The sequence below is a fragment of the Festucalex cinctus genome, chromosome 1 (assembly GCF_051991245.1).
Source record: "Festucalex cinctus isolate MCC-2025b chromosome 1, RoL_Fcin_1.0, whole genome shotgun sequence".
In the NCBI taxonomy this organism is placed as follows: Eukaryota; Metazoa; Chordata; class Actinopteri; order Syngnathiformes; family Syngnathidae; genus Festucalex; species Festucalex cinctus.
In genome coordinates, this window is record NC_135411.1 from 10,075,956 (window position 1) to 10,099,982 (window position 24,027).

Here is a 24,027-nt window from a genome sequence, read left to right on the forward strand (position 1 = left end):
CACCAGAAAAGCCATCAGCTGGGTGATACTGCCCCCTAATGGACTATCCGCGAAATGCATGTGTCAGATCATAACCGTCAGGGTTTTAATGGGGGGGGGGGAAATGATTATACTCGTGAAATCGAGGGCTCAAAATGTCTTGTATTTAATATGATACGTTTGCCTTATAGAGTTCTTAAAGGTTACATCAGAAATGTATTGTGCTGTAATTAAAAGTGAAATACAACACCGAAGATTAAAAAAAAAAAAGCACTGCACTGAAAAGTATATAATGTTTTTAATGTCATTGTGTTGAATTTTATATCAAAAGCACTAGAAGTATCTGTAGTTCACATCAGTCTGAAAGAAGTGTTATCGAACATCCCTATTAAGTACACACTTCAAAAACAGTTGTGTCAAAAATAACCAAAATTGGGTCACAAAGGGACCGACCCAACTGTTTGGGTTGTTCAATTAACCCAAAAAATTGGGTCAAATAAATAGCCAACAAACAACTCCTGAAATTAGGTTGTTTAATTAATGTTAATTAATTATTTTTTAAGTTGACCCAACTTGTTTTGTTTTTTTTCCAGTTAAATAGCTCAAAAAGTTGGTTGGGATCATTTTTGGCCCAATTGAAATGAATAACCCACAAACAACTCCTGAAATTAGGTTGTTTAATTAATTTTAATTAATTATTTTTTAAGTTGACCCAACTTTTTTTTTTTTTTCTTTTCAGTTAAATAGCTCAAAAAGTTGGTTGGGATCATTTTTGGCCCAATTGAAATGAATAACCCACAAACAACTCCCGAAATTAGGTTGTTTAATGAATTTTAATTAATTATTTTTTAAGTTGACCCAACTTTTTTTTTTTTTTTTTTTTTTTTTTTTTTTCAGTTAAATAGCTCAAAAAGTTGGTTGGGATCATTTTTGGCCCAATTGAAATGAATAACCCACAAACAACTCCTGAAATTAGGTTGTTTAATTCATTTTAATTAATTATTTTTTAAGTTGACCCAACTTTTTTTTTTTTTTTTTTCAGTTAAATAGCTCAAAAAGTTGGTTGGGATCATTTTTGGCCCAATTGAAATGAATAACCCACAAACAACTCCTGAAATTAGGTTGTTTAATTCATTTTAATTAATTATTTTTTAAGTTGACCCAACTTTTTTTTTTTTTTTTCAGTTAAATAGCTCAAAAAGTTGGTTGGGATCATTTTTGGCCCAATTGAAATGAATAACCCACAAACAACTCCTGAAATTAGGTTGTTTAATTCATTTTAATTAATTATTTTTTAAGTTGACCCAACTGTTTGTTTTTGTTTTTTTTTCAGTTAAATAGCTCAAAAAGTTGGTTGGGATCATTTTTGGCCCAATTGAAATGAATAACCCACAAACAACTCCTGAAATTAGGTTGTTTAATTAATTTTAATTAATTATTTTTTAAGTTGACCCAACTTTTTTTTTTTTTTTTTTTTTTTCAGTTAAATAGCTCAAAAAGTTGGTTGGGATCATTTTTGGCCCAATTGAAATGAATAACCCACAAACAACTCCTGAAATTAGGTTGTTTAATTCATTTTAATTAATTATTTTTTAAGTTGACCCAACTTTTTTTTTTTTTTTTCAGTTAAATAGCTCAAAAAGTTGGTTGGGATCATTTTTGGCCCAATTGAAATGAATAACCCACAAACAACTCCTGAAATTAGGTTGTTTAATTCATTTTAATTAATTATTTTTTAAGTTGACCCAACTGTTTGTTTTTGTTGTTTTTTCAGTTAAATAGCTCAAAAAGTTGATTGGGATCATTTTTGGCCCAATTGAAATGAATAACCCACAAACAACTCCTGAAATTAGGTTGTTTAATTAATTTTAATTAATTATTTTTTAAGTTGACCCAACTTTTTTTTTTTTTTTTTTTTTTTCAGTTAAATAGCTCAAAAAGTGCCCTGCGATTGGTTGGCAACCAGTCCAGGGTGTCCCCCGCCTACTGCCCAGAGCCAGCTGAGATAGGCGCCAGCAGCCCCCGCGACCCTTGTGAGGAATAAGTGGTCAAGAAAATGGATGGATGGATAGCTCAAAAAGTTGGTTGGGATCATTTTTGGCCCAATTGAAATGAATAACCCACAAACAACTCCTGAAATTAGGTTGTTTAATTCATTTTAATTAATTATTTTTTAAGTTGACCCAACTTTTTTTTTTTTTTTTTTTTTCAGAATAGCTCAAAAAGTTGGTTGGGATCATTTTTGGCCCAATTGAAATGAATAACCCACAAACAACCCCCCAAAACTGGATCGCTTTGTGGGCTATTAATTTTATTTTGTGTCAACTTTTGAGTTTGAGTTTAGTTTATTGAAAGGACAGTGTGCAGTAACATGAAAAAGATGGCTGCACCAGATTTACAACAATGCTAGTTTCCATCTGTAGTCATAAAATAAAAATTGCATAACAGCTACAAATTAGATACAAAAAACATATGAAGTACCAGCTACGTACAACACAGCATTATTATATTACAAATCATATTAAAGGGCAGAATTATACAAAACAACAATTTAAAAATTTTCAATAGTTAAATAAATTTTCAATAGTTAAATAGCTCAAAAAGTTGGTTGTGATCATATTTGACTAAGTTCAATTGGGTTTAATTCACCCAAAAAGTTGAATCAAATGAATAACCCACAAAATAACCTCCCCAAAATTGGTTTGCCTTTTGTTTTATTAATTTGATTTGACCCAATTTAGAATTAAACTAATAACCCACAAAGATGTGTTGTGGCTTAATCATTATTTGACCCATATTGGGTTCTTTTTTGACCCAACAGTTTGTATAGTGCACTTTGTAACTTCCCACCCCTGGTGTACTGTATAGTGACGATATTTTTTCACTGTGCAACATGACAGATCACAGCTTGGCCCCTTTTGAGCTGTTTTTTGACATTGCCCCCTAACAGCCATCTGGCCTTCTTTTGTCCGAAAGCAGTAGTCATCATGACATCCCCCGTGTCATCACCAACAGCAATCTGTTCCTGTTTGCTGTCCTCACCTCGGGGGGGCGAAGAGGAAGGAAGAGTATGCGGAAGGTAAGAACAATAGCCCGGCTTCCTCTCCCGCATGCTCGTCGTGCACAACACAGACAAATGTACAGTACGTTTGTCTCCCACTCAAAAGCCGCACGCGGCCGCTTGAGCTCAATAGCAATCGTGCGCACAGCTCTGTTTTCATTTCTTCCGGGACAGATTCCAAACAAAATGACAAGGAAACTTATTAAAAATGGGAATTGTGCGACTCGAGTGTGATTAGATGCTGTATTTGTGTTCATCCACCCTCGGCGTGGTAGGGGTGTGCTCAAAAAATCGATACGGCAATATATCGTTGCGGGCCTCATTACAATAAACGTATCGATACGCAGGCGTCAGAATCGATATTGCTCGTTAAGTTTAAACAGGCAGTTCACGTTTGCCTTTGCAGCTTGCATTGTACCTAAAAAATAAAAACCAGCAGCGTCTTTGAAGTTAATTGCCTTCAATTAATGCAAAAATAGCTCACCGGTGATTGGACACTGTGTCTTGCTAAGAAAAATGAAAGCAGAGGAAGAATATCAACATTTATTTACTTATAAACTTAACATGGCACGTTTCTTAATGTACCAATTTTTGTATATTTTGTTTAAAAAACAAATAGAATGTGTTACATGGGAAAAAAATGCTGTTTTTATTTCCCCAAATATTTCAATTAAGCACATTTTAGAGCTGTAATTTTAATACTTTGATATTTTTACTCATATCGGCTCATGCCTATGAATAAAGTTTCCCGGTGTGTCTGTGAAAGCTGCTCCTTGCTCTGCAGTGCGTGCACATTTTGCCACTAGGTGGTATAACAAAGCATAACAAACATATCCTTTAAGTATACATATGACATGCAAGAAAATTAATGTAATCTATCATGATACGTATTGTCTTGAAGATCAAGTATCGGGATACATATGTATCGCGTTACGTATCGTATCGTGAGTTGAATTCTGTTTTTGTTTTTTATTACCAAGTTTGTTCATGTTGATGACTGTCGCCAAGTTCTAACAAACAATGCACTTTACAGATGACCCTTTTAGAATTGATATTTTGCTTTGTTTTCACTGAAGCCATATAATATCGTTCTTGTATCATTATTAGTGTACTGCCCTCTGGTGGAGAGGGTGATGTTTGCGCCTTTGTATTTTTTTTGACCCTCGAGAGCTACCGTAGTGCATTCTACTAGCAAAGCTCCTACACGGCTACGCGGCTAATCCAGTGTTGAAGCTTATAGAGTTTAATTTTGGCTCCATAAATATCTGTCTGTAAGTATATTTTTTCTGAGGAGTGTTGGCCTGCAATGTGTTATTGAATCGGACGTTTAAATTGTTTTAAGGTTTAATGTGATATGTTACTAGGTGCTAGTTAGCATAGCATTTCGATGGTAGCACCCATGTAAACTAGCATTATGCTAACAGCTATTAACGATTCCGTTTTGTAGGATTTGCAGCTACATTTAGTAAATGATGCAACTCTATATTGTTTCAGACTTTAAATAATATAATTGTAATGTACTTTTATTTTTTGTATGTTATAGTTTTACAGTTTCATCCAGTAAATTGCCAAAACAGCAAGAGGCTTCCTAGTCTTCATTGGAAAAGCTGTTCGCTGTTCACTAGTGAAGACAGAATAATTAGTCATACATATATATATATATATATATATATATATATGAGCAGTCATACATATATATAAGAGCAGTCATACATTTAACATTTTATAACTAATTAGCTCCCAATAACGTGTAAATACGTTTTTTTTTTAACTTTTTAAGTGTCCCAAAGACCTATTTATACGTTTTTTTGTTTTGTTTTTTTATGCTAGAGCATACAGAAGGCTTTGATGCAGCCTCTCAACTGCAAAGAACGGTTACAGAAATGGTAGTTATTACACAAACGGCCAGCAGGTGGCAGCAGAGCAAAGGAGATCAACCAGGGCCATCTAGAAAAAAAGCTCAATTACTTACAATTTTAAATAGATTTGTGAAAACTGATGAAACTTAGCTCTGTTCTAATGCTAATTGCTGCAAAACGGAAACAGATAGAAACGTACTTTTTTTTTTTTTCCTGATGAAAGAAGAGACTTGAAATAATTGAAATAAAATATTAAGGCTTACTGCTCCATTACCATAACATTCTTCTATGCTTAAGGTGTGAATCCTAACCCTAAGTAAGACATTTTGTTGAATTTTTTTTTTTCCATCAAAAATTGATGTTTAAAAATCGTTTCGGCTGCCCATTGAATCGATTCGAGAATTGCGAGCTGTAGTATCACGATATATTGCCGAATCGATTTTTTTTTATTCTTACACGTTACTCTTCGTCGGCCTAAACATTAACTTTACATTCAGTGCACTCTACAGTCTACACAGCACAAACATCCTTTTGGATGGCATTTTGGGGGGTTTGTATGCTAGCTACGTGCTCAGGGCCAGTTACAGTCAATAAAACTTTTTGGTCTTAACACACCTTTTCGCATGACATAAAACAATACATTGGAATATGAGTGAATGCTTTCTCTCTCTTTTTGTGTGGCCTCCTTCTGTCTTATGCAAGTCATTTTACCTCATCGGTTCTCACTCAATGATTTTTCATTTAGGGGCCGCACTCCCAGATCCTCGGCTCATTGAGGGCTTGATGGATAACCTGTCCAGTATGCACAGGGGTGTGTGCAGAAAGGTGATACTGGTGGAAGGAGGAATAAGAATTTAAAAAAAAAAAAAAAAAAAAGTAAAAAAAAAGTCCTATAAAAACTACTCAGCTCAGGCTGCTGCTAGAAAGCAACAAAAATGGCAGGAAAAACCTACTAGAACAACTACATTATTTGGAGTTAATCAGAGGCACTTGACCTCTGTTTAACATGAGAATGAATGCGATTGGTCGATTTGGAAAGCACTTGAAAACAGTTGATTTTGTCATTTTACAAATTTGTGACAGGCTTTATATTGGTCCAATTATTTTACATCACAAGAATCCAGTATTTTAACAGGGGTGTGCACAGTTTTTATTTCCACTGTGTGTTGTTTTTGTTGTTAATTGATGACCTAGATAAAAAAAATAATAAAATGATTAATTTATATTTATTATTTAACAAATACATTAGTAAAGCACTAACTGATTATTTCAAAGGTGATGTTGATTTGAACATCAATTTAAAACATATATAAAATATATAATTTCTTACACATTTATTTGATTAAAATAATTTAATTTGAATGGCTGTATGCAGTTTAATGCCGGGCTTTTCCCGATTTCAAACCAGGAAGTGTGTACGCTGTAAGGCAACTCGGAACTCGGAAATTCCACTTGCGAAGTCGGAAGAAAAAAGGAACCTCCCAGAAGGACTACAAGTGACGTCACTCTACAATGGCGACCACATACCGTGAATGGTAAAACACAATTTACTTCATATGAAACTAGATAGCTTTCATCATTCATAAACATTCGACCTAACTTCACGTGACGTCACGTACGTGACAGTACGCCGCTACCTCCCTGCATGAAATTATACAGTGAACTATTTAAATGTATGGAATGCTTATGAAATGAGATTGAAACAATAAATGAAGCAACATTACAAAAATGTAAGTTTGCTGGAGGTCAAAATGAGTTTGAGGACCAAAATAAAAAAAAAGTTTATCGCTCTCAGCCATTTGTTTACTTTCGCCTCGAATGCTTTCAGGTCGAAACTGGGAAAAACCAACTAGGATATGTCCGACTTCCGACCATCCTCGAATGCAGCATTATTTCAACTAAAATGCATTCAATAATGTCAAGTAAATAACTATAACAAGTAATCATTTATTGTAGTGTCATATAAGCAAAATTCCATATGAATGAATTAAATCTCAAAATGTATCTACATCTAAATGTGAAGCCCAAATGTCCACTAGCTTACAATTAAATATATATATATATATATATATATATATATATATATATATATATATATATATATATATATATATATATATATATATATATATAAGTCAAAACTGTATAGGACCACCGTGACACAAATACCTGCAAGTCTTGATGTGAACTTTTGCTGAGGCGACAGCGCCATCTAGTCGCCAGGATTTGAAAGTGCAGTGCAGTCCGATTTTCACTCGGTCAGAGATGGACAATTTAACAATAAATCTGAACTGGTTCGGTTTTAATTTGGTGTTTTATAAAATGTACAATTATTGAATTAATGATTTTTTATTTTTTATTTTGAAGTGCTAGAGTGGTTGGCACAGAAATGAAAAGCTTCTTCTGCGTACACGCTTTCGGTTTTATATCAATGTATGGAATTTGTTTTTGTCCATGTTGAATTTTTAATTTGTCTTGCCAATGAACCGAATAAATGTCCATTCATTTATTCATTCAAATTCATATTCGTTTCCTCAATTTCTGGAGCATGAATGGCCCATTGAAACTAACAGCCACAGAAAATCCATGTTCAAAAAGTACTCTCCATTCTCCATTCCTTGTATATGTTTTTTTTCCCAGAATCGAAATAATTATGTTTGCCCAATTATTCCATTTGAATTGAATTTCCATCAGTGGGCAGAAACTATTGTAGCTTTAAAAAATAAGCTGCCACCTGACGGTGATGAACGATAAAAGCATTGAGGATATTTTCAGAAGGAGACAGAGTGCCACCTTGTGGTGAACAGTGCGCTATGACGCCCATGTGCACATTCCAAATGTAAAAACACCATTGGGTGGCAGAAGTTATTCATCCTTCAAACAGACCTCAGGGCTTGAGTATTAATGCTCTGAATTTTTGGCAATGGATTCAAATTGAGAGGGAAAAGTCCTGAGGTTATGGTGCAGTTGTAACATTGAAATTTAACGCATCATAATTAAAAAGGTGAAGGTAAAAAAAAAAAAAAGGTTGCATGTGATGTTCTGTAGACTTCAGACCATCAAGAACAAATTAACTGATGCCTGGTAATTTAAATGCACGAGCCTTTGGGGATGATTTTAAATAGATTTATTTTGACATTAACTGGAATAAGGACAAAGTGTGTCAAACAGAAGCGATGTCATCTAGCAACAGCCAATAGAAAAGCACCTTCAGATGACATCCGTCCTAGACGACAAATTTGCCTGCTTGACTTTTGGCTCCAATGGCTCAGCTCGCTTGCTTTATTCATTTAACTCAAACGAAATGCAACACTAGCTAAGAAATTTCATTTTACCATGTTTTTTTTTTCTAAATACTGCACACAAGTAACACGCTAAAAAAAAACACCTAAAACTAAGCCTTTATTAAATAACTAAAACTAATAAAAACTAACAGAACCACCCTGAAAACTAATTAAAAAACAAACAAACTCAAAACGACATCTACGGACCCCCCTAAGGCAGTGCTTCTCAAATAGTGGGGCTAGTGGGGCGGGCCCCCCCCCAGGGAGGCACCATCAAGGGGGGCACGTTTGACCTCGGGGAACATGCTTTTTTATTTTTTTATTTTTTTATTTATTTTATTTTTTTTACTGTCCTAGAATAAAGTGCAATTGCACCTCCACTACATTAGGGGGCAGTGGCGCTCTCATTATTGGCAGAGTGTGCGCAGGGAGCATTCGCTCGGTGGTGTAGGGGTTTTGTTTGCACTGAGCATGTGCGCTTTGCACAGCAAAAAAAAAAAAAAAAAAAATCACAAATTTTTATTTTTGTTTTGCAGATTAAAGTTTTTTTTTTTTTCTTTTTTAATATTGTGCTCCCGAGTTAATGTTGGTGATCAGTTTGAATGCATTATTATTTATTGATTTTATTTTATTATTATTTTTTTCCCTCGCAAAACATCTTTGCGTTCCCTCGCAAAAAGCAAAGTTTTTTGTTTTTTTTCTACCATGTCACCTTAGAGGCTTCGTAGACATCAAAACTAACGAAAAAGAAAATTCCAAAACTACAATAACCCTGCTGTTGGAAGACCTTACCAAAGCCATGACAGATGTTTCTGCAATCACATTTGGTTATGCTACAATTCTGTAATTTCCTGCATGTCCTATAAACTGCATTTGAAAAACCCACACACAATTACTTCCATGGAAAAATAGTTTGAAAAAAAAAAAAAATGATTTTTTTTCCCCCCTTTTTTTAAACTATGATGACCTTGACCCTACAATAAAATATTAAATAGGAGCAGTGTGAGATAAATTGTGCTTGTTAAAGTCCCACATCCGAAGGACTACTAGAACATAACGTGAGGAGAGAAAAAAAAACAATCAGAGCACTAAAGCTACGACATGAGGGACAGTTCACTACCTGCTGCATGTTGTTATCTATCAAATGTGACCTTGGCCTGACACTAAAGCAGGAAAGAGGCTATCACTGACTGTGTTGGCCTAGAGATTAGACATATGAAAACCAAATCCACTTGTGGTGCCAATAGTTTGACGTTGTTCAGCCCCCAAACTGCCGGGCATATCTAAAAGGAAACGCCTTTGGAACACGGGAGTGTCCAGCACGCTGCAAAGAGCTGAAGCAAATTCTCAAAAGCCCATCGAGGCTGATGTCTGCACAGAAACACTTTTTTTTCCCACCTGTTTTCTGAGGCTGACTCCATGATTGGTCGTTATCTGAGCCCCGAGCAACTGTGATGTCATATTCAGTCGACAGCAAGTGGCAAGATGGCCGCTGGATTTTGCTGCTCAACTCGTATTCCACGATTGCAATATTAATCAATTCATATTATTTCTGACATAGCATTTGCCCCTTGCGTTTTAGTGTTGCCCGCAACAAAGTGACGATTGCACACGCAAAAATCATAAAACAAACAAACGAGGTCACAGTTAACATATTAGGACATTTATGTTGCACAAAGACAACGTGAACCTTTTGTTGCAAGCTCTCCCGCCTTTTAATGGGCGAGGTTGATAACAAATGACCTTTGTGTTTGCTTGAGACATGCAGGATGTGTGAGAACAGCTACAGGTTTATGGATTTAGTGGCATGTCATTAAATATATACTGTAGATTGATTACTGTGTATACTGTACAGTCATTATCGGGAGGATTATATTTTGATGGTCTCTTGCTACTTCGTGGTTCATTTATTGTGGATTCACTCTATCGCGGACTTTTATTTGGGTCTATAACTCATATATATATATAAAGCAAAATAAGTCAATTGACCAACAGGCACTGAGGTGGGCCCTGGTCCGGTTCCTTAATCCCAACTTCAAACACCATGATCAGAACAAACTATGATAAGTTACGGACAGAAAGACGAAGGTTGGTTTAATTTAAAGTTCATTATATGACAGTCTTGATTAATTCAATGTCTTGTTTTAAATAAAGGGACCATACCTGTTGCAAATTCTAGTCCAGGTCAAACAAAAACTTTATATAATGTCACAAAAAAAAAAAAAAAAAAAAAAAAAATCAATTATGAATGTTTAAATTAGCAAAAGAAAAAGTTTAACTTTCATTTATTTGCTATACTGCAGTCGAAAAATAATGAGAAAACTTTACATGTTAAGAAAAATCTATCCAGTCACAAAATCAAATTTTGGATTCACATACTCATAATGCACAACAAGCTGCTATTTCCAGGTGCTTGCTGCTGGACCACTGATAAACTGCATCCAAATCACATCATAAGAATGAAAATAACTGTAAAATTTAGCATCATCGGCAAAAAAACAAACAAACAAAAAAAAGCTTGACACAAATATATTGCACGAACAAATTGAAATCATTATTAATAAAAGTAGCTCAGCAAAAATTATTAGGGCAGAGTACAGTCCCTTGAGGCACACCAGAAATTACCTCAGTTAATACAGAATTAGAACATCCAACTGTCACAAACTGTTTCTGCCCAAAGAGTTATGCCAGACGCCATTTGAGATGTTTGCCACCAAGGCCAAATGTTACTTTAGTTAGTTAATTAAAAGTAACGAAAAAAATCAAATATAAAAAAAACAGTTTTGTTCACAAAATAAAATAAAAACGAAAATGCTTTAAAAAAAAAAAAAAGAAAATTAACTGAAACTGCATTTTATGTTTACAAAACTAACTAAAACTAACTATAGTTACAGCAAAAATGTCCTTTGTTTTCGTCTTTGGTAATTAATTTAATGCATGAGCCTTTGGGGATGATTTTAAATGTGATTTCTAGTCGATTTATTTTTATATAAACCGGAATAAGGACGTTTGAATTGAAAGTGTCACACAGAAGTGACATCATCTAGCAACAGCCAATAGAAAAGCACCTTCGCTGCCATGATGTTTTTTTTTTCATCTTACGCAAGAGTCATACACATTTTTAACAAAAACAAATAAACAAAAAACACTAAAACTAATACTGAAACTAACTAAAACTAAACTAAAACGAAGCATTTATTAATAACTAAAACTAATCAAAACTAACAGAATCACCCTGAAAACTAATTATAACTAACACAAAAAAACAAAAAAAAAAATCAAAATAAAATAAAACGAACTAAAATGAAAAATTCCACAACTATACTAACCCTGGTTACGTGTTACACACTTGAGGCCTTATCATCAGAAGGCAAACCCTTTCCAGTAATCCTACAGTACGTATTACGATATTGGCATTTTCACAATTTGCTCGAGTGATGCTTTAGCGCGTACTGTATGTGCAACACAAAGCAAATGAATAATCAAGCATGACAAAACATTAACCAAATTGAGAAGACATATTTGAATGTAGCGGTGCTAAAAGCTTCCGTAATGCGAGCGCACATATCTCGTGACGTCAGTTATACCGTTATAAAGTTTCAACAAAAAACTTTATCACTCATTTTGTCATTTTCATCTCCGTGGGTGCTTTCGTGCGTTGATTTCTTATTAGATAACAGCAGATTGATTGCATTGCCGTCAAAGTGTTATAAAGCGTCTCGTGACTCATACTTGAGATGTAGGGCAGTGATAGCAGCTGCTTAACAAAGAGTTTCTCTTCAGCTGGTCACTTCTAATGTTTGTTTTTGGGCTGATCTTTCTGTTGACATATACTGGCTGGGCTTCTGGAATGTAAAAGGTGGATGTCTCTCTTATCTGTCTTCCCACCTGCGGAGGCTCATCGCGATACACGAAATATTCTCTGTCATACAGCACTTGAGGTCTTCTTCTTCTTTTTTTTAACCATTATCAGGACAATAACATGGCTGCATGTGTACTTATCCGGGAACATGGATTATCTAAGCCAGGGGTGTCCAAACTTTTTCATTTGAAGGCCACATACAGAAAATCAGAAGCACGCAAGGGCCACATAATGTTATGAAGAGAAATTGTGTTTAGTCCTAAAAATTGTGCAAATAATTTATTTGTGCTCTTGCATATTTCGAAAAATACTACAATATAAAAACCATTTTATTTGTAATGTGGCAGTAGGGTTTTTATAGTTTAGTTTTGGAATTTTTAATTTTAGTTTTTATTTTATTTAAATTTAGTTAGTTTTAATTGGTTTTCAGGGTGGTCGTGTTAGTTTTTTTTATTAGTTTTAGTTCTTTAATAAATGCTAAGTTTTGGTTTAGTTAGTTTCAGTATTAGTTTTAGGTTGTTTTTTTTTTTTAATGTGTATTACTCGTGCACAATATTTAAAAAACACCATGGGCCCGATGTCATTATTCTGGTTTATATCAAAATAAATCAACTAAAAATCACATTTAAAATCATCCCCAAAGGCTCATGCATTAAATTAATTACCAAAGACTAAAACAAAGGACATTTTTGCAATAATTAGTTTTATTTTAGTTAGTTTTGTAAACATAAAATGTAGTTTCAGGTTTCTTTTTTTTTAAAAAGCATCTTTGTTTTTATTTTATTTCGTTAACAAAACTGTTTTTTGAATTTTTGTTTTTTCGTTAGTTTTAGTTAACTAAAATAACCTTTAATAGCAATAGTGTTTTTCGACACCCTCCCTTCTTACTTTGACCATCTCCAAACATTTTTGTTTTTATTTTATTTGAACTGAGTCAAATGTCATTTTTAGCATATGCCGCAGGCCACAAAAAAATGGACGGCGGGCCGCAAATTGCCCCCGGGCCGTAGTTTGGACACCTCTGATCTAAGTTAAAGGGATACTTGACTCATTTTCAACCCATTTTTAGCAGCAAAAAGTTAATATTTTGTCTAGAATTAAAGTGGTAACATCATTATTTTTCATGTACAATTAATACCTTTAAAAAGTATTTTTTCTACTTGCTGTCGACTGATGATGACATCACCTGTGCTGAGGAAGTAGGTAACGACCAATCATGGCTTAGTTTACTGACCAAACCCAGAAAACAGGTGAGCCGTGATTGGCCGTTACCTACTTCCTCAGCACAGGTGATGTCATCATCAGTCGACAGCAAGTAGAAAATTTACTTTTTAAAGGTATTAATTGTCCATGAAAAATAATGAAATCATCAAATTCATTCTGGACAAATTATTAACTTTTCACTGCTGAAAATTGTTCACTGAGTCAAGTATCCCTTTAACTATATTAATGGCTCAAATAATTTACATTTTTGGACAGGTTTGATGAATTTGAATATTTATTCATCTTTGACATGAAAATATATCTCAATGCAACCTCACAAAAATCAATGACCATCAAGTGATAAGTGATTTTTTTTTCTTTAGTATATGAGGTGTGTCAGCTCCAGAAAAATTCTATATTCACATAAATTTATGGAAAAAGACGTATTAAATGACCGATTTATTGTTTTTATGAATCAATATTTGGCTGTGAAAAGGAAAATCGATTCAAATCGATTGTTTTTTTTAACCCTGCCCTATTGATCAGATTCTCAAAGTTTCCTGAATGAGCCACCGCAAAAAAAAGAAGAGTTAAACCTCAAATAAATCAGTGAGACGATATCCAGTCTTAAATCTTTGTTTAAAGTAGAAAACTCTAAGAATTTGTCTAAAGCTTTTTTTTTTTTTTTTTTTAATCTAGAGGCAAATACAGTGTTCCCTCGCTATATGATATATATTTTGTGGTTTCGCAGATTTTTTTTTTTTTTTTTTTTTTTTACAGTAATGTACCTATTTTATAAAATTTCTGAAGGTTTGAACGTTGAGAATGTTTAAACGAGAGAAATGTGAGAAAATGTAAATGCATTAATGTGGAAAAAGTGTATAAACTGTGTGGTGAGCCTTAAAACATTTATCATAAATATAAAATATAAACTAACTACTTTGCGGATTTTATTGATTGCGGGTATTTTTTGGAACTTAGCTAACCGTAGCGGGAAACGAGGGAAAACTGTATTAGCATTTGATGAGCTCTTTAGAAAGCACAAGATTTGTATACTTTCTTGGAACTGACCTACTTCGCTTCATTATTACGTTTTTGTTTCAAGCATTTATTCACCTCCGTTTCTTTATGGCCTGACAACACTAAAACGCTGACCTTATCTGTTGCCATTTCCTGTAACTATGTTGCTGCGGTCGTCGGTCAAAGAACTTTTTTTTTCTTTGTCACAGATCCAATCCTTTGTTTTTAACCTGTTGTCTCCACCCACCGCAATGGTTACCCGGTTCAGCGGTGGTCTATAAAAACCTTACGCCCAAAGTTCTTTCCGCAGTGACACAAGCGAGCCTCCCCACTCTGTCCTGGCACATTCATTCATCTGCGTTCCCTCACAAACAATTCACTCCTCATCATCCGTTCGAAAGATCAACAAGAGCAAGAGAAGAGCTGGCGTTAACGGGATCAGCCATGCTTGGAGGCTCCTGCGCGGATTTGTTGGTCACTGCGACTCTACTCTTTCTAACTCAGACTGGAACGCAATGCAGGTAATAAAGGAAACGTCACCGTCTTCCGCTTAGGCTGGTGCGTTTTTGGAAAACGGCGATTTGTCAAAATGCTCTAATATTCCCCAATTTCATTAGGGCGGAAAATGACATTTCAGCCATTAAACTACCCGACTGGAGAAGAGATTCAGGTACGAGGTCATTACTATTGCTTTTCGAAACATACACCAAAAAAAAAAAAAGACAATTTGAGATGTGCAGTGCATAAATCTTTATCTAATATTTGACAGAATATGTTACGCAATGTTCATTTGGAAAACAAGGCAACACAGTGTGCGACTGGACAAAGAGTCACCACAGATCAAGTAAGAACGATCAATCTGGGACTAAATGTGATGACATAATCATTTTTACTTCAGTATGTGGGGGATGTCACAAATATTTAACTGTTTAAAGTTATTTGCACCACTATTTTTTAACTTAAATAGTAAAAGTGCTGTCAAAGTTAAAGTTTTAACTCCTAAGTTAAAGCTTGAACTCAAGAGATAAAGCTTTAACGCTTTAACTTTTTAGTTAACTCTTTGTTTATTTATTTACATTTATTTTGGAATCAGCCAGTCCTTCCTGCAGCGTCTCCAGCTTGTCCAAAATGCTGCTGCTCGTCACCGTACTGGTGCCCGGAAGAGGGAACACATAACCCCTATCCTGGCCTCTCTTCACTGGCTGCCCGTGAAATTTAGAATCCACTTTAAGATTCTTCAATTTGTTTTCAAATCTCTCAATGGTCTTGCCCAACCTTATCTGGCTGCGCTCTTGCACCCTTCACACCTGCCCGGTGCCTCAGGTCAGCAGACCAAACACAATCGGAGGTACCGAGGGCTAAGCGGAGGCTGAGAGGAGATCGAGCCTTTGCTGTTGCCGGTCACTCCCTTTGGAACGACCTTCCACTAAATATTAGGCGGTCCCCCTCGTTATCCTCTTTTAAAACACGTCTGTATTCTTTGGCTTTTGGCGCACCATGACCCCGGGTTTTCACCGGATGCGGTTGCAGTGCGGTTGCGGTGCGGTCCGGCGACACAAGCAATTAGATTCCATTCATTCGAATGGTGCAGTTTACACCGCTTGCGGATGCGTTGCGTGTCGACTGCGGAAGGCCTGCGGCGTGCCGCAAGCCTGCCGCAAGGATAGACCTATTTTCTATTTTTGCCGGACGCCGCAGCGGTAGGCCTCCGGCAAATGGCAAGCTAGCACAAAACACATCGAGCGGGACAGGAAGACCGAGGCAGTTTCAAAATAAATTTCCGGTTACCTTTCAGAATAAAACACTCGCCAGCTCCTATTTCGCAAGTTTTTCAGCAAAACGTGACGTGGGCGTCGCCGGGCCATGTGCTCATTCACGGTTTAGACACCAGCGAACATGGACAAGGAGAGGTTTATATTGGAGGTGGAAAACCACAAAATAATATATGACACGGCACATCCTTTTTATAAGGACTGTAATGTATTGTGAGTTTGATGTTCGCGATTGCTTGTTGTGCCCGTCTCGCTTGCCGTACTGAGCGGCAGCCGGACGCGGAAGACAGAAATAAAGAGTGGACCCGCACTGACCCGACTCTCGTTATTAATATACTTTACAAGGACAACCAAAAAAAGGATGCTGCATGGAATCTCCTAGCAGAAGAAGAAGAAAAGGTTAAATCAAAAGAAGTCCACCTCTCTTTCTGCTTCTCTGTTGAGCACAGACTTTCTGTATGTTTGTCGTTGTGAAATGCCACATGATCGCGCGCGCGCGGTCCCGCGAGACACGTTGGGAAGTGGGCGGCGACGGAGCTGCCGGACCGCAGCTGTGCGGAGCCGGTGTGGATTGACAAAAAAATTGACCCGTCCGGAGCACGCAGTCAAGACGCACCGCACCGCAACCGCACCGCAACCGCATCCGGTGAAAACCCGGGGTCACTTGTTTTTGGTGTTTTGTGGTGTGTATGAGTTTGATGTTTAGTCTACTTATTTATGTATCTATTTATTCACTACTTCTTATTTATTTACTGATGTAAAATGTATTTACTTGTAAAACAAAAAAACAAAAACCTGTATTTACACTTCAAAATGTTTGTTTTGTTCTTGTTTACCGCAAAACTGATGTTTGTTTATGCACAGCACTTTGTATACAACAACGCCTGTTCTTCAAGCGCTTTATAAATTGAGTTTAAAAGTTGAGTTGAGTTTAACAGCAGAGTTAAAGCTTTAACTCAAGAGGTAAAGCTTTCAAGCTTTAAATTCAGAAGAGTTAAAAACGGATGCTTTAAATTGAACTGGTTAACTACATAGTTAAAGCTTTAACTCAGAAGTTAAAGTTGAAAGCTTTAACTTTAACTGTTGAACTGTTTGGAGTGAAAGCTTTAACTCAGGAGTGAAAGCTCTAAAGCTTGTCTAAACTGGGGAGGTCAGGGTGATATGTGCTGCAATAGATAAAAACTTGGCCATTCCATTATAATGTGGCAAAAAAAACATTTATAGATCGTCTTACTGACATTTCACCTCCAGATGATCTAACGGTGGATCTAATCGAAAGTGGTGCACTGGCTCAAGGTGAAGCCTGTCTCGAGTTCTGGTACTTGGTCCCTCCTGATGCTTTACAACTTCGAGCTTTGCTCAAAAGCAGTGCTGGTCTAGTAGAAATCTGGACCTCGCCTGCGCTGGCACGAGATTCTTGGCGACAGGTGTTTGTGCCGCTAAACATTATTGAGTCTGGGTCAAAGGTAAGAAGAACAGTTTATAACGATGAATCTGAAAAAAAACAAAAAACGTTTATCGTATGTTAATATGCAAGTCAATGTCAATATTGTCTTTAACAAGGTTGTTCTTGAAGTAGTCCGAACGGGGTCCTTGGAGAATCCGGTCACATTTAACAGCATCGGAGTAAGAAGAGGCTCGTGCGGTGAGTGATTATACATGTTAGGCCCAGTACTTTGAAAACACTGGTCAGTTACCAGCCAGTACTACTGGAACCAAAGATCCATTTTAGAGTGTTTTGTATTTCATCAATCAATCAAAACTTCATAAAGTGATTTTCATATAAAAGGACAAGGATTGTAACTCAGTGTTTATAGATTTAAATCACAAAGCGACAAGGATGGAACGTTTGTAAACATGAAACAAAACAGTGGGAAAGCTTTCCCAAAGCGACTCGGATGGAGCATGTATTTTTCCACTGCTTTGTTTACACGTCGCTTTTGTTCACATGGAAGATGACCCGGAAGTGTTTACGGCGCAGCGAAGGTGACATGGTAGGCGAAAAAAACAACTTCGCGTTCCCTCGCAAAACAACTTTGCGTTCTAACGAAAAGATTGCGTTGCGAGGGCACGCAAAGTTTTTTTTTTTTCTACCATGTCACCTTAGGGGCTCCGTACTGTTGCAATTTACAAGCTTCAAGAACTCACTCGATCCGCTCAATCATGTCTGTTCTAGTTATATTCGCTTCCTTCCTCACTAATGTCGCCTTGTAGAAGGAGCACACCGTTGTAACTTCCGCAAACGGCCGAATGGACTCAATACACGCTCATAGGAATCCTTAGCTGTCCAACAACATGCCTGACGTAAAATACAGAAACGGCGCACTAAACTAATGCCGTCAGTCATCAGTGAAATGGGAGTCTGTCAGTGACGGACTGATCGGTCCATCAATACTGACCCGGTTATTAGCGGTTCCGGTGATGGAGGAAAACACACGAAACTATATTTTATTTATTGCATAAAATGTATGATCTGTATTATACGGAGCCCCTAAGGTGACATGGTAGAAAAAAAAACAACAACTTTGCGTTCGCGCGAGAACGCAAAGTTTTTTGCGAGCCGTTGCCTTGCAATCTTTGCGAGGGAACGCAAAGATGTTTGCGAGGTGTTTACGCAATTTATTTATTTTTTCCTACCATGTTACCTTCGGGGCTCCGTAGTATTAAGTAAAACTTTTCTCAAGTTTTATTTGAAATGTGATATTCCCACCTTGAAATTCAATTCTTCAATTCCTAACCGTTTTTTTCCCCGTAATAGTGTGTCCCATAAACTGCGACTTTGAGAAAAATCTGTGTGGGTGGCAGCAACTCATACAGGACACCTTTGATTGGACAAGATATTCCGGTGCCACCCCAACAAACGCAAGTGGGCCAAACCACGACCACACGACTGGGGGTAAAAACTAACGTCATGATCATACTACCTGATTATATCCACTTTTCATGACTCCGTACTGACCCCAATCCGTGTGATTGTCCCAATAGCGGGATTCTATTTATACATTGAGGGCGACAGTGTAGCCCAAGGAGATCCAGCTCGTCTGTTGAGCGCCGAGTGTCAATACAGTGGCCCAGTCTGCCTGAACTTCTGGTACCATATGTATGGCTCTGCCACAGCCATGGCCCTGAATATGTACCTGCTGCAAGGAAATAAAGCTACCAAGATTTGGTCTATGATAAACAACCATGGGCAAGAATGGCATCTAGGAAAAGTTGACGTCAACGTCTCCAGCCCTTTTCAGGTTAGCCTCGGCTAATGTGTGATTTATTTCTATACAAGTTGGTTATTGTCCCCATATTCGCCCTTTCAGATCATCATGGAGGGAATCAGAGGCTCCAATGTACTATCAGATGTGGCAATAGACGACATTTCCGTCCAGTTCGGCTCTTGCTCAAGTAAGCAGTGATTAACTCATTCGCTCCAAGGACATTTTCGCTGTTTTACTGGATTTTGACTGATTTTGCAAGGCCCATAGCATATTGTGTCCTATTGCTATAAAAGCATGGAACCTACCAAAAGAAAGATTAAAGTCTCTTCTTTCATCAGGAAAAAAAAAGTGTATTTCTAGCTGTTTCCATTTTGCATCAGTTAGCATTAGAACATGGCTAAGTTTCATCATTATTCACAAATCTGTTTAAAATAGTGGGGAAAAGAGCTTTTTGATCTCTTATACTCTGCTGCCATCTGCTGGCCGTTTTTGTAATAACTACCACTGCTTCAAGCATTCTCTCCAGTTCAGAGGTTGCATCAAAGCCAAAACATATAATTACATCTTTGGGAGTATGGTAATATTTAAAATAGAACGTATTTATACGTTTTTGGGGGTAAATGAGTTAATATAAGAATGCATCTTGTAGCGTTACATTAAAATGCCAGTATGTATGGTTTTAATGTTGTTTAATGAAATGCAACGCTTTCTTTAGGTAATCTGGGAAGTGGAGCAGAAATCCTTCCCTCAGACCAAGGTTAGTGCAAAGGAAGCAAAACTTTATGGTCCAGTTCGCTCTGCTTTTGGTAAAATTATGTTCAGGGCAAAATGAAATTGCATTTTCGAGGAGTAATTGAAGTTGCAAATTGCGCTCCTGTTCCTTTTGTTTCCTTTGCAGTTTGTAGCTTGAATTGTAGCTTTGACAGAAATGTCTGCAGCTGGAATCAGATGATCACAGATGCTTTTGACTGGACACGGCAAAGCGGTTCAACGCCGACCCTGATGACAGGACCCTCCTCTGACCACACTGGAGGTTTGACCTTGGATACATAAAGGAGTAATATGAATAACTTATTAGACAACATTGACCTTTTATTTTCTCTCCTCCAGATGGTCATTACCTCTACATCGAAGCCAACAGCGCGTCACTCGGAGACACAGCCCGTCTCATCAGTTCCGAATGTTCCGCCTCCGGTCCTCAGTGTCTGCAGTTCTGGTACCATATGTACGGCTCGGCCGATACGATGGGCCTCCATCTCTATTTGCTGCAGGACAAAAAAGCGGATGCTATTTGGAGGAAGAGGAACGATCAAGGAAATATGTGGCACTTGGCTCAGGTGGACCTGACAATCACTGGAGCTTTCCAGGTCAGCCACATCTATTCCACAATTCCACATCGGAGACTTTACAAAAATAGAACACAAGCAGTTAAAAGATTTTTTTTTTAAACCAAAAAAAACAATCGGTTGTTTTTCCTTCCTAAGATCATCGTAGAGGGACGCAGGGGCTCCAATAAAGAATCTGATGTCGCCATAGATGATGTAACGCTTTACCATGGCCATTGTTCAGGTGTGAAAGATAAATAGTAGTATATAGAACAAATATGTTTCCTGGTTTAAAGGTCAACAGTTTGTAACTCATTAAACTTGTATTGTCCAATCCTGCAGTCAATGTTACAGATCGATTCCCTGTTACAACTTGGCCACCTGTGGCAAATGTCACAGGACATCCGGTTACTGAAAATGATGACACGGGAAATGCAGAGAACAGACCACAGTCAGGTACGGTCATTGATCTGCCAATTTATTTATTTATTTTTTTAACCCTTGTGTTTGGATTTATTGTCAATAATGTAGCATTTCTGACTTTTCAGTGTGCCAAGTCAACTGTAATTTTGAGAACGATCTATGCCAGTGGAATCAGCTGGTTGCTGATGTATTTGACTGGACCAGACAAAGTGGCTCAACACCTACACTGATGACGGGGCCATCTTCAGATCACACCACAGGACGTAATTAACCTTCTGACTCATCCATACTAATGAGGAACACGTCGTTAGACTGGAAATTGATTACCGTATTTTCACGACTATAAGGCGCACCTTCAATGAATGACATATTTGAAATATTCTAAAGACAATAAAAATACTGAAGACTAAACGTAAATTATAACAATGAAGACTCACTAGCAATTAGGGGTGTGAATTGCCGAGTATCTGACGATTCGATTCGCATCACGATTCATAGGTCACAATTCGATTCGATACCGATTAATCCCGATACGAATTCATAAGTCGATTGTTGCAATTTTTTTTTTAATTTAAATTTAGAAAATACTAATCAGTAAACATGTACAGTGTAAGATTTGTATGAAATGTATTATTTATTTATCTGAATCTTCAGTCTTATAGAGGTTGTAATCTGTTTCATGTTTGAACAGCATTAAAATAAAAATATTAAGGCTTAATGTTACGTTCATAAAACATTCTTTCATGCTTCAGGTGTGAATCCTAAGATGTTTTGGTGAATATTTTTCCATCAAATATGGATGTTTAAAAATCGATTTGGCCGCCTATTGAATCGATTCGAGAATTGCGCGATGTAATATCGCGATATATTGCCGAATCGATTTTTTTTAACACCCTACTAGGAATGTAATGGGATCAAAAGTAAAACGTTCGTCTTGAAAACCTGTAGAATTAAAATAGTTTCTTTATAATGCATCAAGAATGTAAGATTTTTTTTTCAATGATGTAACATGTTTTTACGAACGCGCACTATCACGCAGGCATATAAAGGTATTTTGTTCTAGTGGGGATGCCGTAGTTAGCGATCCAAGATGGCGGGATCTTCTGCGCATGCGCGTCACCGATCGTGCAGGGTCACCGATAGCGTCTTGACAGCGAGACCTGTTGTGGCTCAATATTGATCCCTATATAAGGCGCACGGTCAGCTTTTGAAAAAATTGAAGGCTTTTAGGTGCACCTTATAGTATACGGTACGTAAGAAGCATGTCCGATTGATATCAATGTAAGGCATGCTGTTTGGTATCAACTTCCAAGTAGGACACACAACTGTTTATCTTTGACACTATTACTGTTTTTTTTTTAAGACAAAGTATTTTTTTTTTTATGTGGTTTTACTTTGTTATTTAAAAAAAAAATGTTGACAAAATATTCATACAAACTTGTTTTGTTGTGCTGATGCACCTCTGACAGAAATGAAACCTGCTCCATCTGTCATAAGATATAACAGATATTCAAGGACAGCATTATAGTTGGAACATTACATGTAAGAGCACATTTTTAATAAATATTATGAGGCGCTAACTAATGAAACTCTTGTGTCCTAATCCAGATGGCCACTATCTTTACATTGAAGCCAACAGCGCGTCACTCGGAGACACAGCCCGTCTCATCAGTTCCGAATGTTCCGCCTCCGGTCCTCAGTGTCTGCAGTTCTGGTACCATATGTACGGCTCGGCCGATACGATGGGCCTCCATCTCTATTTGCTGCAGGACCAAAAAGCGGAGGCTATTTGGAGGAAGAGGAACGATCAAGGGAATATGTGGCATTTGGCGCAAGTGGATTTGACTGTCAAAGGAGATTTCCAGGTATATTAACTAATTTGCTCCCAATAACGTGTAAATACGTTTTTTTTTGTTTTGTTTTTATGCTAAAGCATGCAGAAGGCTTTGATGCAGCCTCTCAACTGCAAAGAACGGTTGCAGAAATGGTAGTTATTACAAACGGCCAGCAGGTGGCAGCAGAGCAAAGGAGATCAACCAGGGCCATCTAGAAAAAAAAGCTCAATTACTTACAATTTTGAATAGATTTGTGAAAACTGATGAAACTTAACTCTCTTCTAATGCTAATTGCTGCAAAACGGAAACTGATGAAAGAAGAGACTTTAATCTTTCTTTTGATAGGTTCCAAGCTTTTATAGCAATTGAACACAATATTCTGTGGGCCTTGCAAAATCAGTCAAAATCCAGTAAAACAACCGAGATCGAACGGGATTGCGAAATGTGAAAATGGCTGGGAGTGAATGAGTTAACAGAAGCCAATAATGTTGCAAGGCTGAAATAAGGATAACTGGGCAACTGTTTAGCAAATAAGAAAAGAAAAAAAACCAACTCATATCCCCCCTCCTTAGATCATTATTGAGGGCCGAAGAGGTTCCAATGAAGAATCTGATGTCGCCATAGACGATGTAACACTTCACAATGTACAATGCTCAGGTTTGAAAAATGCACAAGGACTACAAATGTGTTTCTTGGTTAAATGATTGTACATATGAAACTCATTTCAATCCCAATCTTAACTTCTAATTTCAGAGCTAAGTGGTGTGGTGACGACACCCCCTCCCAAACCTGAAGGAAACGCGACTGCAGTTCCAGAACTTCCCGCAGCCAATGTGACAGATCGGCCACCTGTTGCAAATGCCACAGTGCCTCCTGTTGCTGTAGCAACAACGAATATAATCATAAATAACAATTTGACTGAAGATGCACACAGACCATCACACTCAGGTACAGAGCGGACTTTGGACATGACTTTTTCGACCCTCAATGATTTACTGTGAATAACGTTTCTGACTTTCCAGTGTGCCAACTCAACTGTAATTTTGAGAACGATCTTTGCCAGTGGAAACAGCTCGTTGCTGATGCATTTGATTGGACAAGACACAATGGCTCAACCCCAACATTTGGCACCGGGCCCTCTTCAGACCACACCACAGAAGGTAATTAACATTCTGACTCATCCACTGTGAAGTTT

General features: G+C 37.1%; 1 protein-coding gene across 1 annotated transcript in view; it reads left to right on the forward strand.

Annotated features, from left to right (window-relative positions):
* Positions 1-4,249: 4,249 nt before the first annotated feature.
* The window catches only part of LOC144014937 (MAM and LDL-receptor class A domain-containing protein 1), a 30,536-nt gene continuing 10,758 nt past the window's right edge, over positions 4,250-24,027 (forward strand). Inside the window, exons 1-19 of the mRNA XM_077515235.1 lie at positions 4,250-4,311; positions 14,670-14,789; positions 14,886-14,938; positions 15,038-15,112; positions 17,292-17,506; positions 17,604-17,685; positions 18,799-18,936; positions 19,026-19,282; positions 19,352-19,436; positions 19,965-20,006; positions 20,148-20,282; positions 20,360-20,616; positions 20,734-20,818; positions 20,917-21,030; positions 21,123-21,260; positions 22,606-22,862; positions 23,405-23,489; positions 23,586-23,780; positions 23,855-23,992. Of these exons, the coding sequence (XP_077371361.1) occupies positions 14,713-14,789; positions 14,886-14,938; positions 15,038-15,112; positions 17,292-17,506; positions 17,604-17,685; positions 18,799-18,936; positions 19,026-19,282; positions 19,352-19,436; positions 19,965-20,006; positions 20,148-20,282; positions 20,360-20,616; positions 20,734-20,818; positions 20,917-21,030; positions 21,123-21,260; positions 22,606-22,862; positions 23,405-23,489; positions 23,586-23,780; positions 23,855-23,992 (2,428 nt within the window). The 5' untranslated portion in view covers positions 4,250-4,311; positions 14,670-14,712. The remainder of the gene's footprint in view (positions 4,312-14,669; positions 14,790-14,885; positions 14,939-15,037; positions 15,113-17,291; positions 17,507-17,603; positions 17,686-18,798; positions 18,937-19,025; positions 19,283-19,351; positions 19,437-19,964; positions 20,007-20,147; positions 20,283-20,359; positions 20,617-20,733; positions 20,819-20,916; positions 21,031-21,122; positions 21,261-22,605; positions 22,863-23,404; positions 23,490-23,585; positions 23,781-23,854; positions 23,993-24,027) is intronic.